The sequence below is a fragment of the Geotrypetes seraphini genome, chromosome 2 (genome assembly GCF_902459505.1).
Source record: "Geotrypetes seraphini chromosome 2, aGeoSer1.1, whole genome shotgun sequence".
NCBI lineage: Eukaryota > Metazoa > Chordata > Amphibia > Gymnophiona > Dermophiidae > Geotrypetes > Geotrypetes seraphini.
Window position 1 is genome coordinate 108,800,816 of NC_047085.1, and position 27,038 is coordinate 108,827,853.

Here is a 27,038-nt window from a genome sequence, read left to right on the forward strand (position 1 = left end):
TATGATTCATGAACTTCATTTTAAATTTGTGTTCTAGTGAGTTACAAGCTTCAAAGCAGAAGGGTACTTAGAAAAGGATGGTCAACCTTTACTACCCATTATAAGGTTCACATTGTTTACAACCACTCTTAAAATGTTGGCATGCCTTTCCCATGTTGAGAAGCAAGGGTCAGCTGTTAATTATTTTCATATCCATAAATGTTGCAGAAAACAAGAACTCATTTGGTATAATGCCATAATGTGAGAAAAACTCACAAGAAACACTTTTTCCTGCAGCTGAAGGACAAGAAATAATAGAGGTAGAGGAAATCATAGCAGAGCAGCAAGCAGATGTCCGGAAAGCACAGTTACTTACCGTAACAGGTGTTATCCAGGGACAGCAGGCAGATATTCTTGACTGATGGGTGATGGCACCGACGGAGCCCCGGTACGGACAATTTTAGAGTGATTGCACTCTAAGAACCTAGAAAGTTCTAGCTAGGCCGCACCGCGCGTGCGCGAATGCCTTCCCGCCCGACGGAGGCGCGCGGTCCCCAGTTAAGATAAGCCACTAAGAAGCCAACCCGGGGAGGTGGGTGGGACGCAAGAATATCTGCCTGCTGTCCCTGGATAACACCTGATACGGTAAGTAACTGTGCTTTATCCCAGGACAAGCAGGCAGCATATTCTTGACTAATGGGTGACCTCCAAGTTAACAAAAAGAGGGATGGAGGGAAGGTTGGCCATTAGGAAAATAGATTTTGTAAAACAGATTGGCCGAAGTGTCCATCCCGTCTGGAGAATGAATCCAGACAATAGTGAGATGTAAAAGTATGAACTGAGGACCAAGTAGCAGCCTTGCAGATTTCCTCAATGGAAGTGGAGCGGAGGAAAGCTACAGACGCTGCCATAGCTCTAACTTTGTGGCCCGTGACAGAACCTTCCAGTGTCAGGCCCGACTGTGCATAACAGAATGAAACGCACGCAGCAAGCCAATTGGATAAAGTGCGTTTAGAAACAGGATGACCCATCTTGTTAGGGTCAAAAGACAAAAAAAGTTGAGGAGAGGATCTGTGGGGCTTAGTGCGTTCGAGATAGTAAGCCAAAGCACGTTTACAGTCCAAAGTATGCAAAGCCTGTTCACCTGGATGAGAATGAGGCTTTGGGAAAAAAACAGGTAAGACAATGGACTGGTTAAGGTGAAATTCAGACACAACCTTAGGGAGAAACTTTGGATGGATACGCAGAACCACCTTAGCATGGTGAAAAACAGTGAAAGGTGGATCTGCCACCAATGCATGTAACTCACTGACCCTCCTGGCAGAGGTGAGAGCAATAAGGAAGAGCACTTTCCAAGTGAGAAATTTGAACTGTACTGTGGCCAAAGGTTCAAAAGGAGGCTTCATTAAGGCAGAAAGAACTACATTGAGATCCCAGACCACAGGAGGGGGCTTGAGAGGTGGTTTTATGTTGAACAGGCCCCGCATGAATCTTGAAACCAAAGGATGGGCCGAAAGAGGTTTTCCATGAATTGGCTCATGAAAAGCAGCAATGGCACTGAGATGAACTCTGATCGAGGTAGATTTAAGACCAGAATCAGACAAGGAAAGAAGATAGTCCAACACCAGCTCCACTGCTAGAGACGTGGGATGATGTTGATGTAAGAGGCACCAGGAAGAAAACCGAGTCCACTTCTGCTGATAACATTGAAGGGTGGTCGGTTTCCTGGAAGCATCAATGATCGAACGGACAGGCTGAGAAAGAAGAGAATGAGCCGCAGTTAGCCCGAGAGATACCAAGCTGTCAGGTGTAGAGACTGCAAGTTGGGATGTAGTAGGGACTGCTGATGCTGAGTAAGCAGAGTAGGAAACAGTGGAAGAAGTATGGGCTCCCTGGTACTGAGATGAAGTAGAAGGGAAAACCAATGTTGCCTTGGCCACCGTGGAGCGATGAGAATCATTGTGGTCTGTTCTTTCTTGAGCTTGAACAGTGTCCGCAGCATGAGAGGGAGAGGAGGAAATGCATAATCGGGTGCCAGATGGTGAGGGGAGTAAAGTCTGGAGCAAAACAGGGGCAAATGATGATTGTGAGGAGCTGCAAAAAGGTCCACCTGAGGAGTGCCCCATTGATTGAAAATGGACTGGAGAGTCATGGGATCGAGAGTCCATTCATGAGGTTGGAGAATTCTGCTGAGATTGTCTGCTAAGGAATTCTGCTCCCCTTGAATGTAGACAGCTTTCAGGAATAGATGACGAGCTGTCGCCCAAGACCAAATCCGTTGGGCTTCCTGACATAACAGGCGAGAGCCCATTCCACCCTGTTTGTTGATGTAGTACATGGCCACTTGATTGTCTGTGCAAATGAGTAGTACTTGAGGAAAGAGGAGATGTTGGAATGCCTTGAGGGCGTAAAACATCGCTCGGAGCTCCAGGAAATTGATGTGATGTTTCTTTTCCTGGGCAGTCCAAAACCCCTGAGTTTGGAATTCGTTCAAGTGAGCTCCCCAGGCATAGGGGGAGGAATCTGTGGTGATGACTAGTTGATGAGGAGGTAGATTGAACAGTAGACCTCTGGATAGATTTGCAGATGTCAACCACCAGCGTAGCGACTGTCGAAGAGACGATGTCACAGATATGTGTTGTGAGCAAGGATATGTCGCTTGTGACCATTGAGTCGCTAGGGTCCATTGCGGAGTGCGCAGGTGAAGACGTGCAAAGGGGGTGACATGCACCGTCGATGCCATATGCCCCAGGAGCACCATCATGTGATTTGCCGAGATGGTTACCTGTTGAGACACCTGTAGACAAAGTTGAAGGATGGTCTGAAGGCGGTTGGGTGGAAGAAACGCCCTCATAAGAACCGTGTCCAGAATGGCGCCAATGAATTGAAGTCGCTGGGTTGGAATGAGATGCGACTTGGGGAGATTGATTTTGAACCCTAACAGTTGAAGAAATCGAATGGTCTGGTTGGTGGCCAGAAGCACCGCCTGAGGGGAATGAGCCTTGATCAACCAGTCGTCCAGATAAGGGAAGACTTGAAAATTGTGAGAGCGGGGATAGGCTGCTACCACAATCAGACATTTGGTGAACACCCTGGGAGAGGAGGCCAGACCAAAGGGTAGCACCTTGTACTGGTAGTGAGTGTGATTGATGAGAAATCGTAGGTATTGCCTGGATGCTAGATGGATAGGAATATGTATGTAGGCCTCCTTGAGATCGAGGGAGCATAGCCAGTCGTTCTGAATCAGAAGAGGGTAGAGCGTGGCAAGAGAGAGCATTTTGAACTTCTCCTTGACCAAGCACTTGTTGAGATCTCTGAGATCTAATATAGGTCTGAGGTCTCCGGTCTTTTTGGGAACTAGAAAGTACCGGGAGTAAAATCCCTGACCTCATTGATCTGGAGAAACTTCTTCGATGGCATTGAGAAGAAGGAGGGACTGAACCTCTTGAGTGAGAAGGAGGGACTGAGACCTGTTGGAAGCAGACTCTTTTGGCAGGCTTAACGGTGGAGGAGTCTGAAAATTGAGGGAGTAGCCGTGGGCGATGATAGAGAGCACCCACTGATCGGTGGTAATTACCTCCCACCAGGCCAGAAAAGTCTTGAGTCGACTTCCGATAGGTTGTGGAAGAGGACATGAGGGAGGAAGACTGGGTATGCCCTGGAGAAGAGAATCAAAAGGGCTGAGTTGGTTTAGGCTGAACAACATGCTTTATTGCAGGCATCTGTTGTTGGCGAGCCTGTTGGTGCTGTTGCTGCCGCTGTCTCCGAGGCTGAGGAGGATGAGGCTGAACTGGCCAGCAGAAAAACGGCGCTTGTAGGACGTCTGCTGCCTAAAAGGACGAGGAGGAGGAGGTTTCTTTTTATTTTTCAATAAGGTATCCCACCTCGTCTCATGAGCCGAAAGTTTCTGGGTGGTGGTATCCAGAGATTCTCCAAACAGATCATCACCCAGGCAGGGAGCATTGGCAAGGCGGTCCTGGTGGTTCACATCAAGTTCTGAGACGCGAAGCCATGCCAATCGTCTCATCGCTACAGACATAGCAGTAGCTCGGGATGTCAGTTCAAAAGTGTCATAGATGGAACGGACCATAAACTTCCTGAGCTGCAAGAGACTGGCAGTGCATTGCTGAAAAGCAGAAAGCTTGCGGTCAGGAATATATTTCTGAAAAGTGGCCATCTGCTGGATAAGATGTTTCAGGTAAAAGGAGAAGTGGAATGCATAGTTACCTGAACGGTTGGCCAACATAGCATTCTGGTAAAGTCGTTTACCAAATTTGTCCATAGCCTTGCCCTCTCTGCCAGGAGGGACAGAAGCATATGCACTTGAGCCTGCAGATTTTTTCAGGGTTGATTCCACTAGCAAAGATTCGTGTGGAAGCTGAGGTTTGTCAAACCCTGGAATAGGGATCACTTTATAAAGTTATTCCAATTTCCTCGGAGCTCCTGGGATGGTGAGAGGAGTTTCCAGATTTTTGTAAAAAGTTTCCCTTAAAATATCGTGAAGGGGTAATTTTAAAAATTCCTTGGGAGGTTGGTCAAAGTCCAAAGCATCCAGGAATGCTTTAGACTTCTTAGAATCAGACTCCAAGGGGAGAGAAAGGGTGTCTGACATCTCCCTAAGAAATTTAGTGAAGGAAGAGTGCTCTGGCTTAGTAGCAGGATCCTGCACTGATGGGTCAGCCTCGTCCGATGAAAAATCCTCCTCGGTACCGAGGAGATCATCAGAGTCATCCCATAAATCAGGGTCACGCACCGATGGAAGACGGCCCTGAGATAGAGGAGTAGAGTAGAGGTATGCCTGGTCTTGCGTACCTATTTGCCGGAACACATCGACACCGTACCTGGCGACTGTAAAGCGGTAAGGGTGTCGGAGAGCGGTACCGGATCAGAGACAGCATGAGCAGCTCGACAAAGAGACTTTGGCTCTGCCGATAAAATAGGCATAGATATAGAAGAGGCAGATTTAAGCGGTGCCGATAAGGTCGACGCCGACAAAATGGGCTGGTCGACGATCGGTACCGTAGGCTCAGTAGGTACCGACACTGGAAGGTTCGGAGTTAGCAGAGCCAGGAGCAGGTGTTGTAATTGCTCTTAAGCTGGACCTGGAGGATGGATGCTATGCGCTCATCCAGAGACGGTCCCGATGGCACCGGTACCGCTTTTTTCTAGCTCGGTACCTGCGGTGCAGCTCGACGCTCAGGTGAAGTCGATGCCGATGAAGAGGCAGTCACTTCTATGGGAGCGGAGCGTTTGCGGGGCCGGCGCGCAGTCTGCAGGACTTGGCTTACTGCATGTTCGACTGGCGGGCCAAGAACTGTAGGGGATGGCTTCTTAGCCTGCTTACCTGTGGGGTGCGACACCGACGATGCATCTGGCGGTGTTGAAACCACTGGTGCCGACTTGGAGGAAGTTGCCGATGCCGGGGTCGATGCCGGTGGAACTTCCATAGCGGCACCGAAAAGAATCTGCTGTTGAATTTGGCGATTCTTCAGAGTTCTCTTTTGAAGAGAACTACAGCGGGTGCACGTCTCAGCCCTATGGTCCGGACCCAAACACTGAAGGCACCACTTGTGCAGGTCGGATAAAGAAATAGGGTATGCACACCGCTGACACTTTTTAAAACCCGGTGAAGGGGGCATGAAGGGAAAAACGGCAGTAGCAAGATGGTGCCAACAGGCCCTGCCGGGGCCGACCGAAAAAAGTCAAAAAAAATTGGACTCTTTTTTTTTAAAAATTTGAATAAAAAGAAAATGTGAAGAGTTTCACGAAGAAAAAAACGCGAGCGGGAAGGCGAAAAGAGATTATCCAACAGCCATTGGAAAACACGCGTCTTCTTAGCTCCGCGGAAACTAAGAAACTGGGGACCGTGTGCCTCCGTCGGGCGGGAAGGCACTCGCGCACGCACGGTGCGGCCTACCTAGAACTTTCTAGGTTCTTAGAGTGCAATCACTCTAAAATTGTCGGTGCCGTCACCCATCAGTCAAGAATATGCTGCCTGCTTGTCCTGGGATAATAGCCTGGTGGTGAGTGTAGTGAACCACAGAAATGGGGACCAAGGCCCATATTCCATTCTAAACACTATATTTATGGTAGAAAGCGTGAGCCCACCAAAACCCTATTGTACTGTCATATAGGTGATACCTGCGAGTATAAGGGCTATTGGGATGGTAGACAGATGGGTACAAGTAGGTTCGGGGGGAGTTTTGGAGAGCTCACCATATAATGTATGGGGATTCTGGTGAGTTGTGTACCCGATACCCTTTATGTGAAATTCACAGTAGTGTCCTGTAAGGTGCCCTACTGCTCTGCTGGCATGTCTGTGTGTGGACAGTCTAATATAAATGGTGGCCCCTCCTACATCCAAATACAGTGGTACCTCGGTTTAAGAGTGCACCGGTTTGCGAGTGTTTTGCAAGACGAGCAAAACATTTGCAAAATTGATGCCTCGGAAACCGAGCGTGCCTCGATTTGCGAGCGGCGCCCCCCCCGCGATCCGGCACCCTCCTGCCACGATTGGGCGCACCTCCCCCCCCCCTCGCTTCTTACTGTCATCTGGGCACCGGCACCAGCACCTCCTGTGCGTTGGTGCCGGTGCCCGAAGATTGGCCTCCTATTCTTGCTGGGCCTTGAGCATCTGCGCATGCTCAAGGCCTGCGAGTTCACGTTCTCTCCGAGCATGCCGGTGCCCAGGTCCAGATGACAGTAAGAAGCGGCGGGGGATGCCGAATCGCGGGGGAGGGGATCGCGGGGGGGGGGGGGGGAGGGTGCCGGATCGCAGAGGGGGCCTTCGAGGGGAGCAATGCCGGTTCTCGTGGGGAGGGGTATAGAGCAGCGCCGCTGGTCTTCGGGGGGTGGGAACGTATCAAAGCGAGTTTTCATTATTTCCTATGGGGAAACTCACTTTGATAAACGAGCATTTTGGATTACGAGCATGCTCCTGGAACGGATTATGCTTATAATCCAAGGTACCACTGTAGTTTGGTTTTGGATGGTTTTAACTTGGATGTTTTTGTGTTTGGAAGTGGCCTTAAAAGTTAGATGTCCTAAGGGCCAAAATATCTAAATAAGTCAAATTTTTTTTTTTTAAAGATAGACTTCTAGTAGTTTCAAAAATGGATGTTTTTACCTTCCGATTTTTGGATGTGCTTCTCAAGAAGTCCAAATCAGACTTAGACACACTATCGAAAATTGCTCTCCACGAGTGACATTAATTTCTATTTGATTCTATTTCTATTTAATGCTAAGAAATGCAAGTCATGCATTTGGGCTACAAAACCCCAAGGAAACAGTACAGTATAAGGGATGAAGAACTTTTGTGCATGAAAGAGGAGCGGGACTTAGGTGTGTGATGACCTAAAGGTGGCCAAACAGGCTGAAAAGGCAATGGCAAAAGCTAGGATGCTAGCATGCATAGTGAGAGCAATGGCCAGTAGGAAAAAGAAGGTATAAATGCCCCTGTATAAGACTCTGGCGAGACCTCATTTAGAATATTGTGTACAATTTTGGAAACCTCACCTTCTAAAAGATATAAACAGGATGGAATCAGTCCAGAGGAGGGACACTAAAATGGTTGGTGGTTTTTGTCATTAGGTGTATGGGAACAAACAAAGATTTCAATATGTATACTTTGAAGGAAAGGTGGGAGAGGGGAGATATGGTAGACATTTAAATGCCTATGTGGCATAAATGTACATGAAGCAAATCTCTTTCATTTGAAAGGAAGCTCTGGTATGAGAGGGTATAGGATGAAGTTAAGAGATGATAGGCTCTACAGCAGTGTTCTTCAACTGCCGGTCCGTGGACTGGTGCCGGTCTGCAGAAATTTCCTGCCGGTCCACAGGGTAGCACGTGCATCACGCCCCAGAGTGCTTTTCAGCCGCCGGTCCACAGTGCGATTGATGTGGCGTTGTCTTCGGGCCAGCTCCCTCTTCCTCAGTGCTGCAGTGCACAAAGCCACGGACAGAGGCTCCTATACACGTCCTGTGCCTGAACCGGAAGCCTTCTCTCTGACGTCTCAACATCAGAGGGAAGGCTTCCAAATGAGGCATGGGACGCACCAAAAGCTGCTGCCCACAGCTTTATGCACTGCAGCACTGAGGAAGAGGGAGATGGCCCGAAGATAACACCTGGGGGGGGGGGGGGGCAGGCCAGAAGGCAAGGCACAGCATGGAGGGAGGGAGATAACAACGATAGGGGGAATGATTTTATTTTTTAATTTAGTGATTGATTTACATCTGCTGTCTGTTCAGGAAGAAATGCATTTGTTTCTTTTCCTCTGGGGTTGTACTGCATGCAGTCTTGCACCTTAGGGTTTGTTTGTATATATTAGTACTTTTAGTTTTTGGTTCCCGTATTTGCATGGGATTATCTGTTCTGGTAGGAATGAACATTGAGAAGCATACAGTGTGCTTTGTGTAGTTTAATTTTGTGGTTAACCATTATGTGTTGTTAATACGATTATATTGTGTGTGTGTGTATATGAAAAATGAATGGAAATAATGGTGTTACAATTAGTACTATTATGGGAGTGGGGTCTGGGGTGGAGATTGGGTGGAGATGGACGGGGTCTGGCCCACGACTTAGCCCAGTGTTCTTCAACTGCCGGTCCACAAAATAATTATTTTATTTCCACCGGTCCATAGGTGTCAAAAGGTTGAAGAACACTGCTCTAGAAAGTAATCTAAGACAATACTTTTTTACAGAAAGGGTGGTAGATGGGTGGAATAATCTCCCGGTAGAGGTGGTGGAGACAAAAGAATGTCTGAATTCAAGAAAGCGTGGGACAGGCACATGGGATCTCTTAGGGAGAGGAGGAAATAGTGGATGCTGTGGATGGGCAGACTGGATGGGCTATTTAGTCTTTATCTGACATCATGTGTCTGTATTTCTATGTTTAACTATTGGTAAAAACCACTATCCTCCTCTTTACTCTGAGGAACTCTTAATTTCTTCTCATATTCCTCTTTTTTACCCACTATCAGTATCATAAATCTAGGTATTCTAGGAATTGCTGTGCCAATACCCTAAAAATCATGAGAAAGCATCACACTCCATGAGCAACTTGTCACCTAAGAAAAGACATTTAAAAAAAGCCAATTGTGTCATAATCAAACAAATGAACTGGTTTATTAATAAGAAATAAATTGAAACAAATAAAAAGGACAACCTAACAAGACCAAGAAGGAAATAATTATAGGGACTTCCGATGCGGCAGAGGAAAGGCCCATGCTGGGGCTAGCCACAAGCAGCCTGTTTATAGCGCTGTCTCTGCTGACTGGCTGTTGTTTCGGGAGACCACAGATAAGGTGTGTGTGAATCGCCAACCTTTGGAACAATTAAAGTTAGAATCAGGGGGAGAGGGGGGAGGGTTGAGGAATGAAGAGGGGAGATCCCTGCTGAGGAGGAGGGAATGTAAGGAGAGATATTGGGGAAGCATTGTGGTAGAGGTAACATGAGCATGAAGGCTGGCGGGTGGCAGGATGCCAATCCCAGAAGAGTGCTGCCTGAGTCTATAGGGCCACCCCTGGCTGTCAGATAATTTTCTATAACAAAAAAAGCCTTTGTTTGTTTGCTGCATTCTCATTAAACTGGCATGGCACTCCAACCTTTGAACTGAAGAGCCAGAAAAGGTCTGCAACATGAACAAGAACAGGGATAGTAGCAAGCACAGAAGACAGGTTTTACATGCAGGGGCTGACGTGGAAGGAATAAGAGGCAAGAACATTGTCCTATGGGTGCTTGCATATCAGCAGCAGTGCAAACAAGTATCTGCTCAGCCAGTGAAGACCAGCATGAAGTTCAATAGAAAACAGGTAAGGAGGATGTCAGGGGAGAAATGAGGCAAGCTGGTGGGGAGCAGAAGGAAGGATGGATGGATAATGAGAAGAAAAAAAAAAAAAAAAAGAGGCTGGTGCGAGAGAAGAGATGGGGTGCTGTGCATGCAGGAACATTAACTCCAGAAGAATGAGGGCTGGCATGCAAGCAGGGCAGCCAGCATAGAATTTATTGGCTGAAGTCCAGCCTGCAAAAGCCAGCATCAAAAAATGACTGCTCTGAAGAGGGCAGCAAGGAGGCAGTAGTAACAGCAAGATAAATCAGCCTCTGAGTGCACACATGAACAACATGACCGAAAAGGGGAAAGTGAAAAGAGGCAATGGTAGAAAAGGGGGGGGGGGGAGAGGGAGAAAGAAAGAGAGATAGAAAAGCTGGTGACTGGGAAAAGTGATGCAAGGTGCACATTCCTAGGTTTAATTCAGAGCTTTCTGAAATACATTCTTTTTAGTGTGAAGTTTTAAAAAGGCATTCCCATATCGTCTCTCACTTCCTCAACACATCAAACATTATATAAACACACACTGTACTACAGGACAATGAACTTTAGCTCAGCTCTTCTCCCTGAAACTTAAAGGTCACTGTCCAATTAACATATCACCATTACTGTAGAATGCAAAATAATCAACAATTTATTTTTTTTAAATTTCTGCTTCTATGTAAGAAACTGCACTGAGCAAGGTTGCCTTAGTAAAAAGCTACTCAAAGATGTTAAGCATTTGCCCCACTATCATTTTAGTTTCTCTAATGTATAAAATACCTACATTTTAGCAGTGTATAACATGAATACACAGGACAGAATTGTTTTAGCCCAGGACAAGCAGGCAACATATTCTCACATGTGGGTGATGTAAGGACACTTTAAAAGTGCATGTCCACTTTAAGAAATTTAGAAAGTTTGTGACAGCCCGCACCACGCATGCGCAATTGCCTTCCTGCCCAATTTAGGCGCATGGCTCCACAGTTCTTAGTTTTCCGCGGAGCTAAGTCGCTTTTTCTTAACATTCTTCATTTTGTGCCTTGCCTTCCCACTTACGCGTTTCCTTTTTATTCTTTTTTATTTTAGTTTATTTCTCCCTTGGTTTTTAAAGAAATTATAAACCTTTTCGGGAGTTTCATTTTCTTCCCTTCGTCAGCAGTCAGGCAGGTTGACCGGCAGGGCCTTTTTCGTGCTTCAGCCATCGAGTTTAATTTGACTGAGTCAGTGTTCCCATCGATGTCCTGCCGGGCAACGGGTTTTAAAAAGTGCGGCCGATGTTCTCATACTATTTCCATCACACACCCTCACAGTTGGTGAGTTGGTGTTTACAATGTCTGTGTCCAGAACATCGGGTTCAATCCTACGTGCGCTGTTCAACTCTTCAAAAGCGAACCATTAGGAGCTGCATTTTACTACAAGAAAAGTTGTTCGGTGTTGACATGGAGGGAGATTTGTCTTCGACACCATCTACATCAGGGATCTCAAAGTCCCTCCTTGAGGGCCACAATCCAGTCGGGTTTTAGGGATTTCCCAAATGCATATGCATGAGATCTATGTTCATGCACTGCTTTCAATGCATATTCATTGGGGAAATCTTGAAAACCTGACTGGATTGTGGCCCTCAAGGAACTTTGAGACTCCTGATCTACATCGAAGGCCACAATGATGAAGACACTGACACCACCCGATGCACCACCATCAACTCTGTGTCGCAGGTCATCGCTCCATCTGGTAAGCCAGCTAAAAAGCCAACAGCTTCACAGACGGGGTCGCAGGTCACTAAGGCATCGAGTTCATTCATGCCAACCAAGCAAAAACCCCTTGACTTGTTCCAACATCGAGGGGTGCATCGTCATCCTCTTCGGAACGAGTCGCAGCCCCATTGGTACCAGCAACAAAGCCAAAGGTACCGGTGCTTACTTTTCAACAGAAGCTCGATGCTCTGTTTTGTGAGAAATGTGGGGATAAGTTTCAGTCTTTTACCCCAACATCTATGGTATCGCCGATGTTCCATCAATGCAACACCATAGATCTCGACACTGCTAATCTCATCCATCTAGTCCTAAATCAAATCAGCGTTCCTCAAGACACCGTTCCACATCCTCAAAGCATCATTCTTCTTCTTCGAGACAGTCTAGTAGGAGGTCCTCCAAGTTCAAGCATATTTCACACAAGCGTAAACATTCTAAGGAACCTTTGACACCGGTTCAGCACCTGTTGGAAGCATTGTTCTCCTTCTGTCCTTGTTGACTGTTACCTACAGGATGACTCAAATCCGGACCCTTCTCCTTCAACTACCGAAGCAGAAGATTTTCCTGCATCAAAGTCTCCTAGGCACTCTTCCAACTAGAGCGTCTTCTCCTATTGAGAAACTTTTCTTTACATGCTTTATTAGACAGCAGGGAAAGGATTTCTTTGTGAAGCTGGAGGCAGATTCCAATTAGAGTGCTGAATTTTTGGAAAGTCTGGACTATGATCAGCCTCCTAAGGAGCTTCTTAAACTTCCTTTGCATAGAATCTTGAGAGAAATCGTCTTTAAAAACTATGAGTCTCCTCTCTCTGTTGCTCCCAAGAAATTGGACTCTATCAAATTATTTCCACCTCAGGTTTTGACAAACCTCAACTGTCTCATCAATCTTTGGTGGTGGAGTTCATCTAAGAGAAATCTACTCCATCCAAAGTCTATGCTTCAGTTCCACCATGTAGAGAGGGAAGGACTATGGAAAGGTTTGGTCGACATCTCTATCAAACTCTGTTAGCAAATCGAGCCATCAATTACAACTTATATTTTTCTTGCTATTTGAAACATCTTGCTAAGCAATTTCCTAGGTTTCAAAAATATCTTCCTTTTAATAAACGGAAAGATTTTCAACATCTTGTTGAATACTTAGTTCGCTCAGCTTACGATATCTTCGAGCTGACTTATAGAGCCTCTTCTATGTCTGTGGCCATGAGAAGATTGGCATGGCTCAGGACTTCAGATATGGACGTTAACTTTCAGGACAGATTGGCAAATGTCCCTTGTTTGGAGGATGAGTTTTTTGGGGATTCCACAGATACTGCGACTCAAAAGCTCACTGCTCATGAAATCCAATAGGATACCTTGGTTAAACCTAAGCCCAAGCCTTCCACATCAAACCATTCAGGCCATCCTCTTTGTATCAGAGGCATTTTTCAACAAAGTTTTCAGCAGAAGAAACAAACAGCAGTGTCTCCAAAAATCTCAGACATCTGCTCCTGCTAAATCTTCTCAGTCTTTTTAACCGACTACTCGAGAGCATAGTTGCAATCCCAGTGCAGAACTCTCCCTCAGTCAATCGGAGGTCATCTCCAACTCTATTTTCATCGTTGGGAATTGATCACCTCACACCTCTGGGTTCTACAGATCATTTGAGAGGGTTACTCTCTTCATTTTCTCACTGTCCCTCCAGATCATCCTCCAAGAGAGTCTGCTTTAAACCCTCACCAATCCTCCCTTCTTCTTCAGGAAATCAATTCCCTTCTCCTCCTCAATGCCATTGAGAAGGTTTCTGTGGATCAGCAAAACCGGGGGTTTACTTCCGCTATTTTCTAATTCCCAAGAAGACTGGAGGTCTCCGACCTTTTTTTAGATCTCAGAGCCCTTAACAAGTTTCTCGTCAATAAGAAGTTTCACATGGTGTCTCTAGACATGGGCAACTCCGGTCCTCGAGGGCCAGAATCCAATCGGGTTTTCAGGATTTCCCCAATGAATATGCATTGAAAGCAGTGCATGCAAATAGATCTCATGCATATTCATTGGGAAATCCTGAAAACCCGATTGGATTCTGGCCCTCGAGGACCGGAGTTGCCCAAGTCTGCTCTAGACACTCTATATCCCCTCTTAGAAACAGAACATGATGGCAGATAAAGGCCCATCTAGTCTGCCCATCCACAGTAACCATTATCTCTTTCTCTCTCTAAGAGATCCTACGTACCTATCCCAGGCCCTCTTCAATTCAGACACAGTCTCTGTCTCCACCACCTCTTCCTGGAGACTGTTTCATGCACCTACCACCCTTTTTGTAAAAAAGTATTTCTTTAGATTACTCCGGAGCCCATCACCTCTTAACTTCATCCTATGCCCTCTCATTGCAGAGTTTCCTTTCAAATGAAAGAGGCTAGACTCATGCGCATTTACATTACATAGGTATTTAAATGTCTCTTATCATATCTCCCCTCTCCCGCCTTTCCTCCAAAGTATACAGATTGAGATCTTTAAGTCTGTCCCCATACGCCTTATCATAAAGACCACACACTATTTTATTAGCCTTCCTCTGGACCGACTCCATGGTTTTTATATCTTCCACCAAAGTTTTATACAGGGGCATCAATACCTCCTTTTTCCTACTAGCCATACCTCTCCCTATGCAACCTAGCATCCTTCTAGCATTGGCCGTCACTTTTTCAACCCGTTTGGCCACCTTAAGATCATCACATACAATCACACCCAAGTCCCGCTCTTCTGTCGTGCACAGAAGTTCTTCACCCCCTAAACTGTACTGTTCCCTCTGGTTTTTGCAGCCCAAATGCATGACCTTGCATTTCTTAGCATTAAATTTTAGCTGTCAAATTTCAGACCATTGTTCAAGCTTCGCAAGGTTTTTCTTCATGTTACTCGCACCATCTGGCGAGTCTACTCTATTGCAGATTTTGGTATCATCCACAAATCTTACCCGACAACCCTTCACAACAATTGGCTTTGCTCTCTGGATTTCAAGGAAGCCTACACTCATATCCCAATTCACCCGGCTTCCAGGAAATACCTCAGATTTCAAGTGGCTCATCACCACTATCAATACAAGATTCTCCTATTCGGCCTGGCATCCTCTCCCAGAGTCTTCACCAAGTGCCTGGTGATGGTGGCAGTAGCTTTGAGATCCCAGGGTCTTCAAGTCTTCCCCTATCTAGATGACTGGCTCATCAAAGACCATCTTAAGGTGAACTTCTAGCAACGAATCGCATCATACTGTTTCTCCAGAACTTAAGGTTCAAAATCAACTTTCCCAAGTCACAGCTTCATCCATCTCAGAGGCTCCAGTTCTTTGGAGCTCTTCTCGATACCACTCAGCTGAGGACATTTCTTCCTCAAGAGCATCAGGACATTTTACTTCAGCTTTGTCATTAGATGGCCTGGCTCCAGTCAACCTCGGCCAGGAGCATGATGGATCTTTTAGGCCACATGCACTCCACAGTCCACATGACTCCTTTTGCAAGGCTTCACACCTCAGGATGCCTCAATGGTCTCTGGCTTCACAGTGGTCTCAGGCAATCAACCCACTCTCGCAACACATTTTTATCACATTGTCTCTCTGACAATCGCTTCAGTGGTGGATAAATTCTTCCAATCTGTCCAGAGGTCTTCTTTTTCACACACCTCATCATCAAAATGTTCTAACCACAGATGCATCAACTTATGCTTGGGGGGGCTCACCTGGATGGTCTTCAAACTCAAGGTCATTGGTCATCCAGAAAACAACAGTGTCACATCAATCTCCTGGAACTCAAGGCGATTTACTATGCACTCAAAGCTTTCCAGTATTTAATAGTCAACCATGTCCTCCTGGTTTGCACAGACAATCAAGTAGCCATGTACTATATAAACAAACAAGGAGGCACAGGTTCTCTCTGTCGGGAGGCTCAGAAGATCTGGCTTTGGGCGATTGCTCGCAACATATTTCTCAAAGCAGTCTAGATTCAAGGGGAACAGAATTTCTTGGCAGACAAACTCAGAAGAATTCTTCAACCTCACGAGTAGATGCTCAATTCTATAGCTCTCCATCTCGTTTTTTCTCAACGAGGGATGCCTCAATTGGATCCGTTTGCATCTCCCCACAAGTTGCCCCAATTCTGCTCCAGACTACTCTTCTCATTGTCTGGAGGCGGATGTTTTCTACTGAATTGGATGTCCAAGTTCCTCTATGCATTTCCACCCATTCTTCTCATTCTCAAGACACATGTCAAAGCCAAGCAGGAGTCAGCCACTATGATACTCATAGCTCCTCGGTGGCCCAGGCCTTGGTTCTCCCTTCTACTTCAACTCAATATCCGAAGGAACCAATACCTCTATCGATTTTTCTATCTCTTCTTACGCAGAGTCAAGGTTCTCTTCTACATCCAACCTTCAGTCTTTACACCTAACAGCTTGGTATCTCTCGGGCTGAATCCACATGATCATCTTACTCAGCCTGTCAGACTCATTTTGAAAACTTCTAAAAAACCAGTCACTCAGCAGTGTTACCAGCAAAAGTGGACATATTTTTCTTCCTGGGGTCTCCTTCATCACCAGGACCAGAAATCCATCTCTGTTTCATTAGTTTTGGATTATGTTCTTCATTTATCAGACTCTGGTCTCAAGTCTACATCCATTAGAGTCCATCTCAGTGCTATCACTGCCTTTCATCAATCAGTGGATGGTAAACCTCTTACTGCTCATCCTCTGATCTCCAGATTCATGAAAGGACTGTTTAATGTGAAACCACCTCCAGTGGTTTGGGATCTCAATGTGGTTCTTGATAAGTTGATGAAGCCTCCATTTGAACCAATGTCTACGGCTCATCTCAAATACCTTACTTAGAAAGTGATTTTTCTCATTTCTCTCACTTCTGCTAGAAGAGTGAACTTGAAGTGCTAGTGGTGGACTCCCCTTTTACAGTGTTCCACCATGACAAAGTTGTGCTTCGCACCCATCCAAAATTTTTACCAAAAGTCATCACTGAATTTCATCTCAATCAATTGATTGTGCTTCCAGTATTTTTTCCCAAGCCTCATTCTCATCCAGGAGAAACGGCTCTTCACACTCTGGATTGCAAGCAGGCTTTGGCCTATTATCTCGACAGAACAAAGCCATTTAGAACAGCTCCTCAACTTTTTGTCTCTTTTGATCCTAACAAGTTGGGGCATCCTCTTTCCAAGAGAACTATTTCCAACTGGTTGGCTTCCTGCATATCGTTCTGTTATGCTCAGACTGGGCTGCAACTGGAGAGTCTGGTCACAGCCCATAAAGTTCGAGCTATGGCAGCATCAGTAGCTCTACCCCTATTGATGAAATCTGCAAAGCTGCTACTTGGTCCTCGGTTCATACAGTCACCTCACATTATTGTCTGGAATCTGTTTCCAGACGGGATGGACACTTTGGCCAATCAGTATTACAAAAAATATTTCCCACTATCCCATTCTGGTTAGCTTGAAGGTCACCTGCATGCGAGAATATGCTGCCTACTTCTCCTGGGATAAAGCAGTTACTTACCATAACAGGTGTTATCCAGGGACAGCAGGCAGATATTCTCACACCCAAGATATTCTCACATCCACCTCCCCTGCCTCCAACCAAGGATCCCTGCCTGACCCCCCTCCCCCCCGGTGAAGCCGCCGTTGCTGTTGGGGATCATTCCCTGCCTCCCTGTCTGCACATCCACTGCACCACCCCTACCCCCGAAGCCAAACCTGCCACCAAACTGGAGCTGACATGCTCCATCCCCCTCAGCAGCAACTCCACACAGACATGGGCCACAGTGCGTGCAACAACTCACACGCTGCCGGCCCACAAGCCTTCCCCCAGATGTCAATTCTAATGTCGGAAAGAAGGTTCCGGGCCAGCCAATTGCTGCCTGGCTGGCCCGGAACCTTCTCTCCAACGCCAGAATTGACATCAGGGGGAAGGCTTGTGAGCCAGCCGTGTGCAGTATGAGTAGCTGCACGCACTGTCGTGGCCCGTCCCTGCACGGAGTTGCTACTGGGGGTGTGGAGCGTGTCGTCTCCGGCTTGGTGGCAGCGTCAGAATGGGGGGTGGTGCAGCAGGCGGACAGACAGGGAAGCATTCCCACCAGCAGCGGCTTCTGCTTCAGCGGGGGGCAGGCAGGAATCCCTGGCAGCACCTGTGGCTTCTGTGGACGGGTCGGCTTTGGGGGAGAAGGAGAAGCACAAACTCGATATATGGGGGCACTAACTTGGGACATAAGGAGGGAATAGAAAGGGAGAATTGATAGGCATGAGTGTGTGAGTGAAAGATGGTGCACATGGTGAAAGGAAGAAAGCAAAATTGACCATAGAGAGGAATGAGGTAGAGATGCATGGGGAATAGAAGGATGAAAGGGATAAATGTTGGATATGGTGGTGAAGAGGGCAGCTGAAAGGGGGAGGAATGTTGGACGGAGAAATGAAGCATTGTGCTGGAGAGGGGTGAAAGAAGGAGAAATGGGCATGGGGCTGGTGGGCAGTGGTGAAAAATGCTGCACATGATCCAGGGGGTGAGAGAGGGAGAAATGTTGGATGTGGCAGTAGAATGGGTGGGAGAGATAGCTGGATCTCTCAAGACAGATGGACAGTGAGAGAGAGAGGGAGACATATTGCCAACAGGGGCGAAGGAGAGAGGAAGAAAAGTTGGACTCATGGAGGGACAGAGAGAGAGAGAGATGTTGGTTGGGGAAGGGAATGGGGTCCGGTGGAGAGGAAGCGGGCAGGAAGCAGAAATAAATAAATATTGGAAATGCAACCAGAGACTCATGAAATCACCAGACAACAAAGATAGGAAAAATGATTTTATTTTCAATTTAGTGATCGAAATATGTCAGTTCTGAGAATTTATATCTGCTGTCTATATTTTGCACTATATTTGTCTATTTTTCTATAGTTGTTACTGAGGTAACACTGCATATTTTAAAGTCATCTGCCTTGACCTCTTTGAAAAAAAACCCCAAATATAAATGATAATTAACATTTTCTCTGTGTACACTGTTTTTTAAAAAATTTTGTGGTTACCATTATGTATTAACAAGATTATATTATGTGTATATGAAAAATGGATGGAAGAAATTGCATTACAATAAGTACTATTATTATAGGGGTCTGGGGTGGAGCTTGGGTGGGTCTGGGGTGGGTTTTAGGCAGAGCTTGGGAGGGTCTGGGGCAGGGGTACTCAGTTGTTATTTGTTAGGCTTAGGGGGTACTTGGCTTGAAGAAGTTGAGAAACACTGCTCTGAATGGCACTGTTATTAGTGGCTGCCTTAAAAACGGTCACCGATTGCATGTTAATCACGAGATGGCGCAGTTTAGAGAATCGCACCTCCAACAAAGGTAGAAGCCAGAAATGTAGGCCAGGGTTTTCAAGGCCTACATTTTCAGTGCCTATCTTTGACATGAATCGTGCATACGTAGGCGCTTTACAACACCTAACGCCACTTCTGGCATTAGCCATGCCTACAGTGGCATTAGGCACTGAAAAGCACCTCCGGAGGAGCTGATAGGCACCTTGAATTTTTTTAAAGTCCACTTTTAAACGGCATTTTAGACTTAGACACCGGTAAGGCGCCTACTGGCACCTAAGTTAAGGTGCCGTTTATATAATATAGGCCTAAGAGAATATGATGAGTCTACAAGAATTAATGAAAGAAGCTAGACTAGAAACTTCACCTGATCTTTTGTCAGAATGGCTTGAATTTGAAGAGTCATGCCCATCTGCAGAGCATCTCTCTGAAGAGGAGTTATTGCAGCAAGCTCAGTCAGTTTCTGGTGTGGAAAGTGCTAAAGATGATGATGAGAATAATGGTAAGGCAGAAGAGCCAAGAATAATTGATGTCACAGGTCTACACTATACGGAAGAAGTGATCAAATGGATGGAACAACATGAAGCTGAATCCATACAGATTATTTGTACATCTGACACAGCTGCCTTCATAAGAAAAAAACTAAAGTTTCTAGAATGAAACAGCAGAAACTGACTTCATATTTTGCTTAAAATGGTTATCAATGCTTAACTCATCTTTATTCATAGTGTTTGGTAGATGATATATTGTATCTTTTTCTCCACTGTTTCAATAACAGTTAGTACAGTTCATTTTTGGAAGATCTTTAATGTAACTTTAGATAATATCTTGAATTTATATTTTACAAATAAAATTTTTATTTTTTAAATTAATTCATATGCTGTTTATTTCTGAATATCTTTCTGCTTCCCACTAAGGTTTCTTTAATACACAATTCTAATACTTTGGACCTCAACAATCATAGGTAAATGGAGTTCCACTGAAGTCATTTTTCTACTGATGAACCTAGAAAATACCATATATAATCAAATATAAACCGAGACCCCCAAAATCTCAGTTTATATTTGAGCACCGTATTTTCACGTAGATAACGCGCACCCCTGTAAAACGCGCACACGGGTATAGCGCGCGGGAAACCGACATATATGTAAAAAAAATTTTGTATACCGTGCACACCCGTATACCGTGCATGCTGCCCGACACTCCCGTCGTCGCCCGACTCTCCTTTCGCCCGCCCCGACTCTCGTCTGGCCACCCCGACTCTCCTTTCGCCCGCCCCGACTCTCCTCTCCCCCTTGAAGTCCTGTCCCCACCCTGAAAGCCTGATGCCCCCCCTGACGTCCGATTCCCCCCCCCCCCCCCGCAGGACAGCTCGCACCCCCACCCTGAAGGACCGCTCACACGCACTCCCACCCGCACCCCCACCCTGAAGAACCGCTCGCACCCCACAGCCTCCCGACCCCCCCCCCCCCAATCATGTAGAAGCTCCTACCGGTGTCCTGCTGCTTCCTCTTGGCGGTCCCGGCCCTTCTGTGAGCCCTGCGCTGCTTCCCCTTTCTTTGACGTCAAGCCCTCTTGCCCCGCCGACTCCACGACACGATCGGGGCAAGAGGGAGCTCAAGCCCTCTTGCCCCCCCGACTCCCCGACATGATCGGGGCAAAAGGGAGCCCAAGCCCTCTTGCCCCGCCGACTCCCCAACTCCCCGACAATATCGGGCCAGGAGGGAGCCCAAACCCTCCTGGCCACGGCGACCCCCTACCCCCACCCCACATTACGGGCAGGAGGGATCCCAGGCCCTCCTGCCCTCGACGCAAACCCCCCTCCCCCCAACAACAGCACCCCCCAAGAACCTCCGACCGCCCCCCCCCAGCCGACCCGCGACCCCCCTGGCCGACGCCCACGACACCCCCACCCCCTTCCCCGTACCTTTGTGTAGTTGGCCGGACAGACAGGAGCCAAACCCGCCTGTTCGGCAGGCAGCCAACGATGGAATGAGGCCGGATTGGCCCATCCGTCCCAAAGCTCCGCCTACTGATGTGGCCTAAGGCACCTGGGCCAATCAGATTAGGTCGGGGTTGGGCCCATGTGCCTCAGGCCCCGCCCCCAGGAGGGGCCTATGGCTCCAGGGCCTATTCTGATTGGCCCTGCGCCTTAGGCCCCACCAGTAGGCGAAGCTTTGGGACGGATGGGCCAATCCGGCCTCATTCCGTCGTTGGCTGCCTGCCGGACAGGCGGGTTTGGCTCCCGTCTGTCCGGCCAACTACACAAAGGTACGGGGAAGGGGGGTGGGGGTGGGGGTGTCGTTGGGGTCGGCCAGGGGGGTCACGGGTCGGCTGGGGGGGCGGTCGGAGGATCTTGGGGGGGGGGGGGCGGTGGTTGGGGGGAGGGGGGTTTGCGTCGAGGGCAGGAGGGCCTGGGATCCCTCCTGCCCATAATGTAGTGCGGGGTGGGGGTAGGGGGGTCACCGTGGCCAGGAGGGTTTGGGCTCCCTCCTGGCCCGAACAACTAGCCGGGGGGGTCGTCAGGGCCAGGAGGACTTGGGCTCCCTCCTAGCCCGATATTGTCGGGGAGTTGGGGAGTCGGCGGGGCAAGAGGGCTTGGGCTCCCTTTTGCCCCGATCGTGTCGGGGAGTCGGGGGGGCAAGAGGGCTTGAGCTCCCTCTAGCCCCGATCGTGTCGGGGGTGCCGCGGTTGGCTGGGGCAAGAGGGCTTGAGCTCCCTCTTGCCCCGATCGTGTCGGGGAGTCGGCGGGGCAAGAGGGCTTGACGTCAGAGAAAGGGGAAGCAGCGCAGGGCTCACAGAAGGGCCGGGACCGCCAAGAGGAAGCAGCAGGACACCGGTAGGAGCTTCTACATGATGGGGGGAGGTTGGGAGGCTGTAGGGGTGCGAGCAGTCCTTCAGGGTGGGGGTGCGGGTGGGAGTGCGTGCGAGCGGTCCTTCGGGGTGCGGGTGCGTGCGAGCGGTCCTTCGGGGTGGGGGTGCGAGCGGTCCTGCGGGGGGGTGAATCGGACGTCGGGGGGGAACTATGTAAAAAAAATTTTGTACAACGCGCTCACGCGTATAACGCGCAAGGTTATGCACGGTTTGTAAAAATCGTGTATAACACGCGCGTTATATGCGTGAAAATACGGTATATATGGCAGGAGGAGCCACAGATACAGCAACATGTATTGCATTGACAAGGGTAAAGAATGGGAGGAAGGGTCTGAATGTTGGTCCAATTTAAAATATAGATTTGAATATACTTTTTTTGTCCAAGAAAGTTGTCATGCTTTTATACATGTACTTTTCATCTTCTTTCAGTCATTATTACTTGATCTTATTATTTCACTATTTTCTAAGGAACGAGTAGGTGTCCCAGAATCATTCAAGACCTACTAATTTACTTTCCTGTGAAACAATATCTAAAACAAATGAGCCACTCTGTTCCCCTCCATGCACATCTCCGCCAATGCTGTAATAACATGCCTACCCCAAAGAGCACCAGTACCAGTATCCTACCACCCCCAAAATGAAAAGCACTGTTGTCCTCCATGCACACCCCCACACACACACTCCCTCCCTGAAGAACACCAGCACCGCTATCCTGATGCCCCTAAGATGACCCATGCAGTTGCCCTCCATGTGCACCCCCCCCAGCTGACATCGCACTTACCCATCAGCTCTTGAAGAAAAAAGCTGCCATTGCTATTGTTCTGTGTTGATCCAAAGAAAGGCCTTGAGCATCTCCGCATACTCAAAGCCTGCTGTTTCCCAACCTCTCTGAGATGCTCAGAGGGGGCGGGAGCTGACAAGCCTTGAGCATGCGCAGATGCTCAAGGCCCTGCATCAGATAATACCTAGCATTGGTGGCAGCAGCTTTTTTCTTCAACAGCTGATGGGTAAGCGCAATGTCAGCTGGAGGGGGGGATAACATGGAGGGCAACGGCATGGATCAAATCTTAGGGGTTGCAGAATAGCGGTGCCAGTGTTGTTCATGGAGGGACGGCATGTAACTACAGCACTGGTGGGGGCGAACATGGAGAGCAACAGCAAGAGTCATTTTGGAGGTGGTTTTCTTTGGTGGGGGGTAAGTATGTGACTACAGTACTAGTGGTGGTCTTTGGGGATTGAAGAGAGGACAGCAGAACCAGTGGTCAGGTGGTGGCTCGAATATAAACAGAGATCCTCATTTTGGTGCCATATTGTTGGTTCAAAAATCTCTGTTTACATTTGAATATATACAGTAGAATCATTTACCATCTCCTATCAATACTCTGGCAGACACTAATGCTTTAAAAAGACAGCTAAAAAGTCATTTATTTCATTAGTTTATGGACCAAATTAAATCTGATATGCAGAGATAAGATTTATACAAGTTAACAGTAATAAGTGCAGGATGCTGTCAATTGTATTTCTTAGCAGCACCTTACTTCAACTAGGTTCTAGTCTTTTTTGCATTATCTGTATTAATTTTGTTTGGCTATAATTTTTATCTTTTGATATTCTTGGATTAAGTATGCTAAATTGTAATCCACCTCAGATTTAGGTGGAATATAAACAAGTCATTTGAAGATATACTTCTTAGACTATCATTATCACATCAGACTATAACCTCGTAGTATAAGGCATACTGAGTCAAGGGGGAAAGGGGATGTGACTTGATATACTGCCTTTCTGAGGCTACAATCAAAGTAGTTTATATATTATATATTGGCACTTATTTTATATCTGTGGCAATGGAGGGTTAAGGCTTGCCCAGAGTCACAAGAAGCTGTAGTGGGGACTGAACACAACTCCCCTGGTTCTCAGGCCGTTGCACTAGCCATTAAGCTACTCTACCCCTCACAAGGTTCATCAAGCTCAGGCTCTATCTCTACCCAGTTCAAGTCACAAGGACCCAGCATATCTGCTTCTCACAGCTCATTTCCAAGGATAAGCAATGGCTTTCACATGTCTACCTGGTTAATTTTTTTCATAGACTTTTCCAATAGAAACTTGCCCAACTTCCTTTGAATCCTACTAGGTTAGTCATCTTAACCACATCCTCCAGCAACAGATTTCACAGCTTAATTACATTCTATGTTTAAAAAAAAAAAAAAATACTCTTTCTACCATTTGTTTTCAATATGATGGTTATAAATTTAATGGATTATGCTCTTGATTTTGTTTGAAAAGGTTCAATAATAGAGAATGACATGGGAGCTCTGTCCCCATCTGCACAAGCCTCAAACACTTTAAAATCATAAATGTTCGAGCTTGTGCAGTTAAGGCAGAGCTTGCAGTATTGGGACAGGAACATAACTCACAGGGACAGGGATATTGAGATCCGTCCCATGGGGATGGAGACAAATTTGTCCCTGTGCCATTCTTACCACCATTTAGGATTTCAAAAACTTCTAAGGGACCTTCTCATCATTTCCCCCACCCTGATTCCCTAGCCCCCCCTTTATCCTCACTTTATTCCTGCCTTTTTTCTCTTCCTCCATTCCCTTTGAATTGTACCATATTTTCTACCTTTCCTTCCCCCTCTCAGCTCATTGCTCCTCTCTTGAGTAGCTTCATCTACTGTTTTCCCCTCCCTCTCTCTAACTTCAATATAAATCCCACTACTCTCCAGTCCCTCTTCTCTTTTTAAACTGTAAATTGCTGTGCCAGGACACAAATAGCAATATATCAAGCCTACATAAACAAAATAAATAAATTCTATCAGATCCCATTTCAGCAACCTTCTTCCCAAGCTCAAGAGCCCTAACCTGTTCAATCTCCCTTTTATCATTTTTGGTGTCCTTTTCTGAACCTCGTCCAGTTCTGCAACAAGCTTTGTGAAATGGGAGAACCAGAACTGCACACAATAATACCCTCAAAGTATTCTAGACCTTCCTTTCCACTCCGATGCACTTATAACATTTACAAGCCTAAGAAGCTGAAATCCTCTATCCCTGTACTAAATTTACTCCCAAAGAAGCCCCCTTATCCCAGAATCCACCTAATTCTATTCGTAAAGATCCAAAGCAAATACTTTAGCAACATCTCAAGTGTATGGTGACAAGTCTTGTTTGCCACAGGACCCACACCTCACGAACAGCACAAACAAAACTCACCTTTATTTCCTTGTCCTTTAGGTCTCTGCAAGAACGTGAAAGAGAGAAGGTAAGCTATGGAAGACTAATGCATTACATTTGTTTCTATTCTACGAACACGGGGGGAGGGAGGAGAAGAGACCAGTGTGAGACCCGAGATCTGATGTCAACACTTCTCCTTACTAAGAGAAACAGAAATAAGTATGCAGGGGAAATGGGAGATTTCCATACATCGAGGGTCACACACCCAAAGATCCCGAAAACATTAGGCTCCGTAGTCAATCCCAGGCTCCCTAATTCCGGGATCAGGCCCCAGAGATTGGCTCCCAACTCCTTTCCCCTATAACTAGCGGCTGCAGCCGCCAGAGGCCCCAGGCCCCGCGCCTGTACATACAAGCGGCAGCTCTCGGGGCCTCCTCCGCTGCACTGGTCCCCCGAGGGGGAGAGGGGCGGGGACTGGTTCTCAGTCCCGCTCTCTGCTCCCGGTTACCTGGTCGACGCTTGTGGCTGACATTCTTCCCGGAGCCGCCGCCGCAGCTCGGACTCGGGCCGGGTCTGCGCCTGCGCAGGGGGAGGAGGGGGAGAAGGGGCGGGGGCGCGCCCGCGCGCTATCGGTTGTCCGGCACGGGATCCGCTGCTGGAGGCCTTCTACTTACTCCCTTCCTGGCACGCGCGCGAGCTCCTCCACAGCAGGGAAACAGGGCACAGCGTGAGACAAGGGCCACCTTCCCTCTGCCACCCCACACGCACCCTTTTCTTTCGCTCCTGCTACAGCTGTCAGACTAGTAACCTTACTTCCGTTCCTGACGTCAATAGCAGGTCCTGGTCCTCGTGTCACGTGATAGTGGGTTCGCGCGAGGCGGCGTGTCTGTTTGGGAATGTCTGTGGGATGGGTATCGAGCAAGTAAGGAATAGGGAGTGAAAGTGACCGAGCTGTGGTGTGCGTGTTTTGCCATATCGTGCTAGTGATATTCTAGAAAGGCTTTGCACGAGTTTCAGTTTTGAAGTTGGAACTCTTACGTAAATCTACCTCCTTTGAATTAGCGTTGTTATTGTGCTCTCTTAACATTACTATTTTGTAGAACTTTTTATTGGTAATTTTACCTCTTAAAGATTACTTTAATGTAACATTTAAAACTGTCATGTCAATATAGAAGTTGACTACTGTTAAGACAGGTTATTTTTTTACTAAAATAAGGAAACATGAAGTCTTACTATTTTAACACAGGATCTCATTTTATGCAGAAGACCCTGTGATAAATTGCATGACTTATGGTAAAATAACCCATCTTTAGGGAAAGGTATTAACGTGGGCTACCATTAAGTCTGTTGGTGGCTGTGAGCACCTATGCTCAGCCCTGCTATGGTATGTTTGATTCCATAAATGACTTAAGGCAAAAATATCTGAGAAAAGTATTAAGTGACAATTCAAAAGAAAAGAAAAAAGCTATGTAATGATGTACACTACCAACCCAGACTGTTTAAAACTGAAAATACAGATAGGTACTTTAAGGGACTCAGGCACTGATTGACTTTTGGAGATGAGTCCCCTGATTAGTTGGGGCTGAAAAGGACACTTTATTAGAGGTGGCACCAATTGCAGCTTTTTGGGGGGGGTTCACTTCTCTCTTGGGACAGGATCTTCCCTAATGATCCACTTTTTCCTCTGGGAGGAAGCATTATGAATCAGCTTGAAGAAAGAAGATGGAACCTCCATTTATACACAGGCCTCCTTTGCAAACAGAGAAGCTGGCCAGAGCTCTGGTTGCAGATATCCATAAAATGGATTTGAAAAAGGAGGTGGTGTTACTACGATATTTCACCATTCATTATGCAGATTGGAATGTTTCTACTGCAGAGTTAGAAAGAAGTAAAGAGATCATGGATGCTCTTCAAAGAGCTCTACTCAGACAAATGTGTCAGACCCCATGAGGGAAGGAATGACACTGGATCTATTGCTCATAAATGGAGAAAGTGTGTCTAACATCTATCTGTGTGGGTGCCCACCCGGGCAGTAGCAATCATCACACAGAACTCGGGTCCAAATTCTCAAAACTTTAACACAGTCACTAAACTGTTTACCGACAGTTTAGCCTGTACGCATTTTAGCGGCGGTTTATCAAA

At 47.0% G+C, this 27,038-nt stretch overlaps 1 protein-coding gene across 10 annotated transcripts in view; it reads right to left on the reverse strand.

Moving 5' to 3' along the window:
* YTHDF3 (YTH N6-methyladenosine RNA binding protein 3) overlaps positions 1-27,038 on the reverse strand; it is a 158,552-nt gene that overhangs the window by 105,802 nt on the left and 25,712 nt on the right. The window contains exons 1-3 of one of the 10 annotated variants that reach the window (XM_033933430.1): positions 25,571-25,705; positions 24,936-24,960; positions 19,220-19,330 (exon numbers count right to left, since the gene is read on the reverse strand). The exons of 3 other annotated variants lie outside the window; for them this stretch is intronic. Coding sequence is in view for 1 of the 7 variants with exons in the window: in XM_033933425.1 (XP_033789316.1) it covers positions 24,936-24,960; positions 25,405-25,428 (49 nt within the window). In the remaining 6 variants the exon portion in view is untranslated. 6 more of the 10 variants (XM_033933431.1, XM_033933427.1, XM_033933426.1 and 3 more) reach the window with 6 other exon arrangements.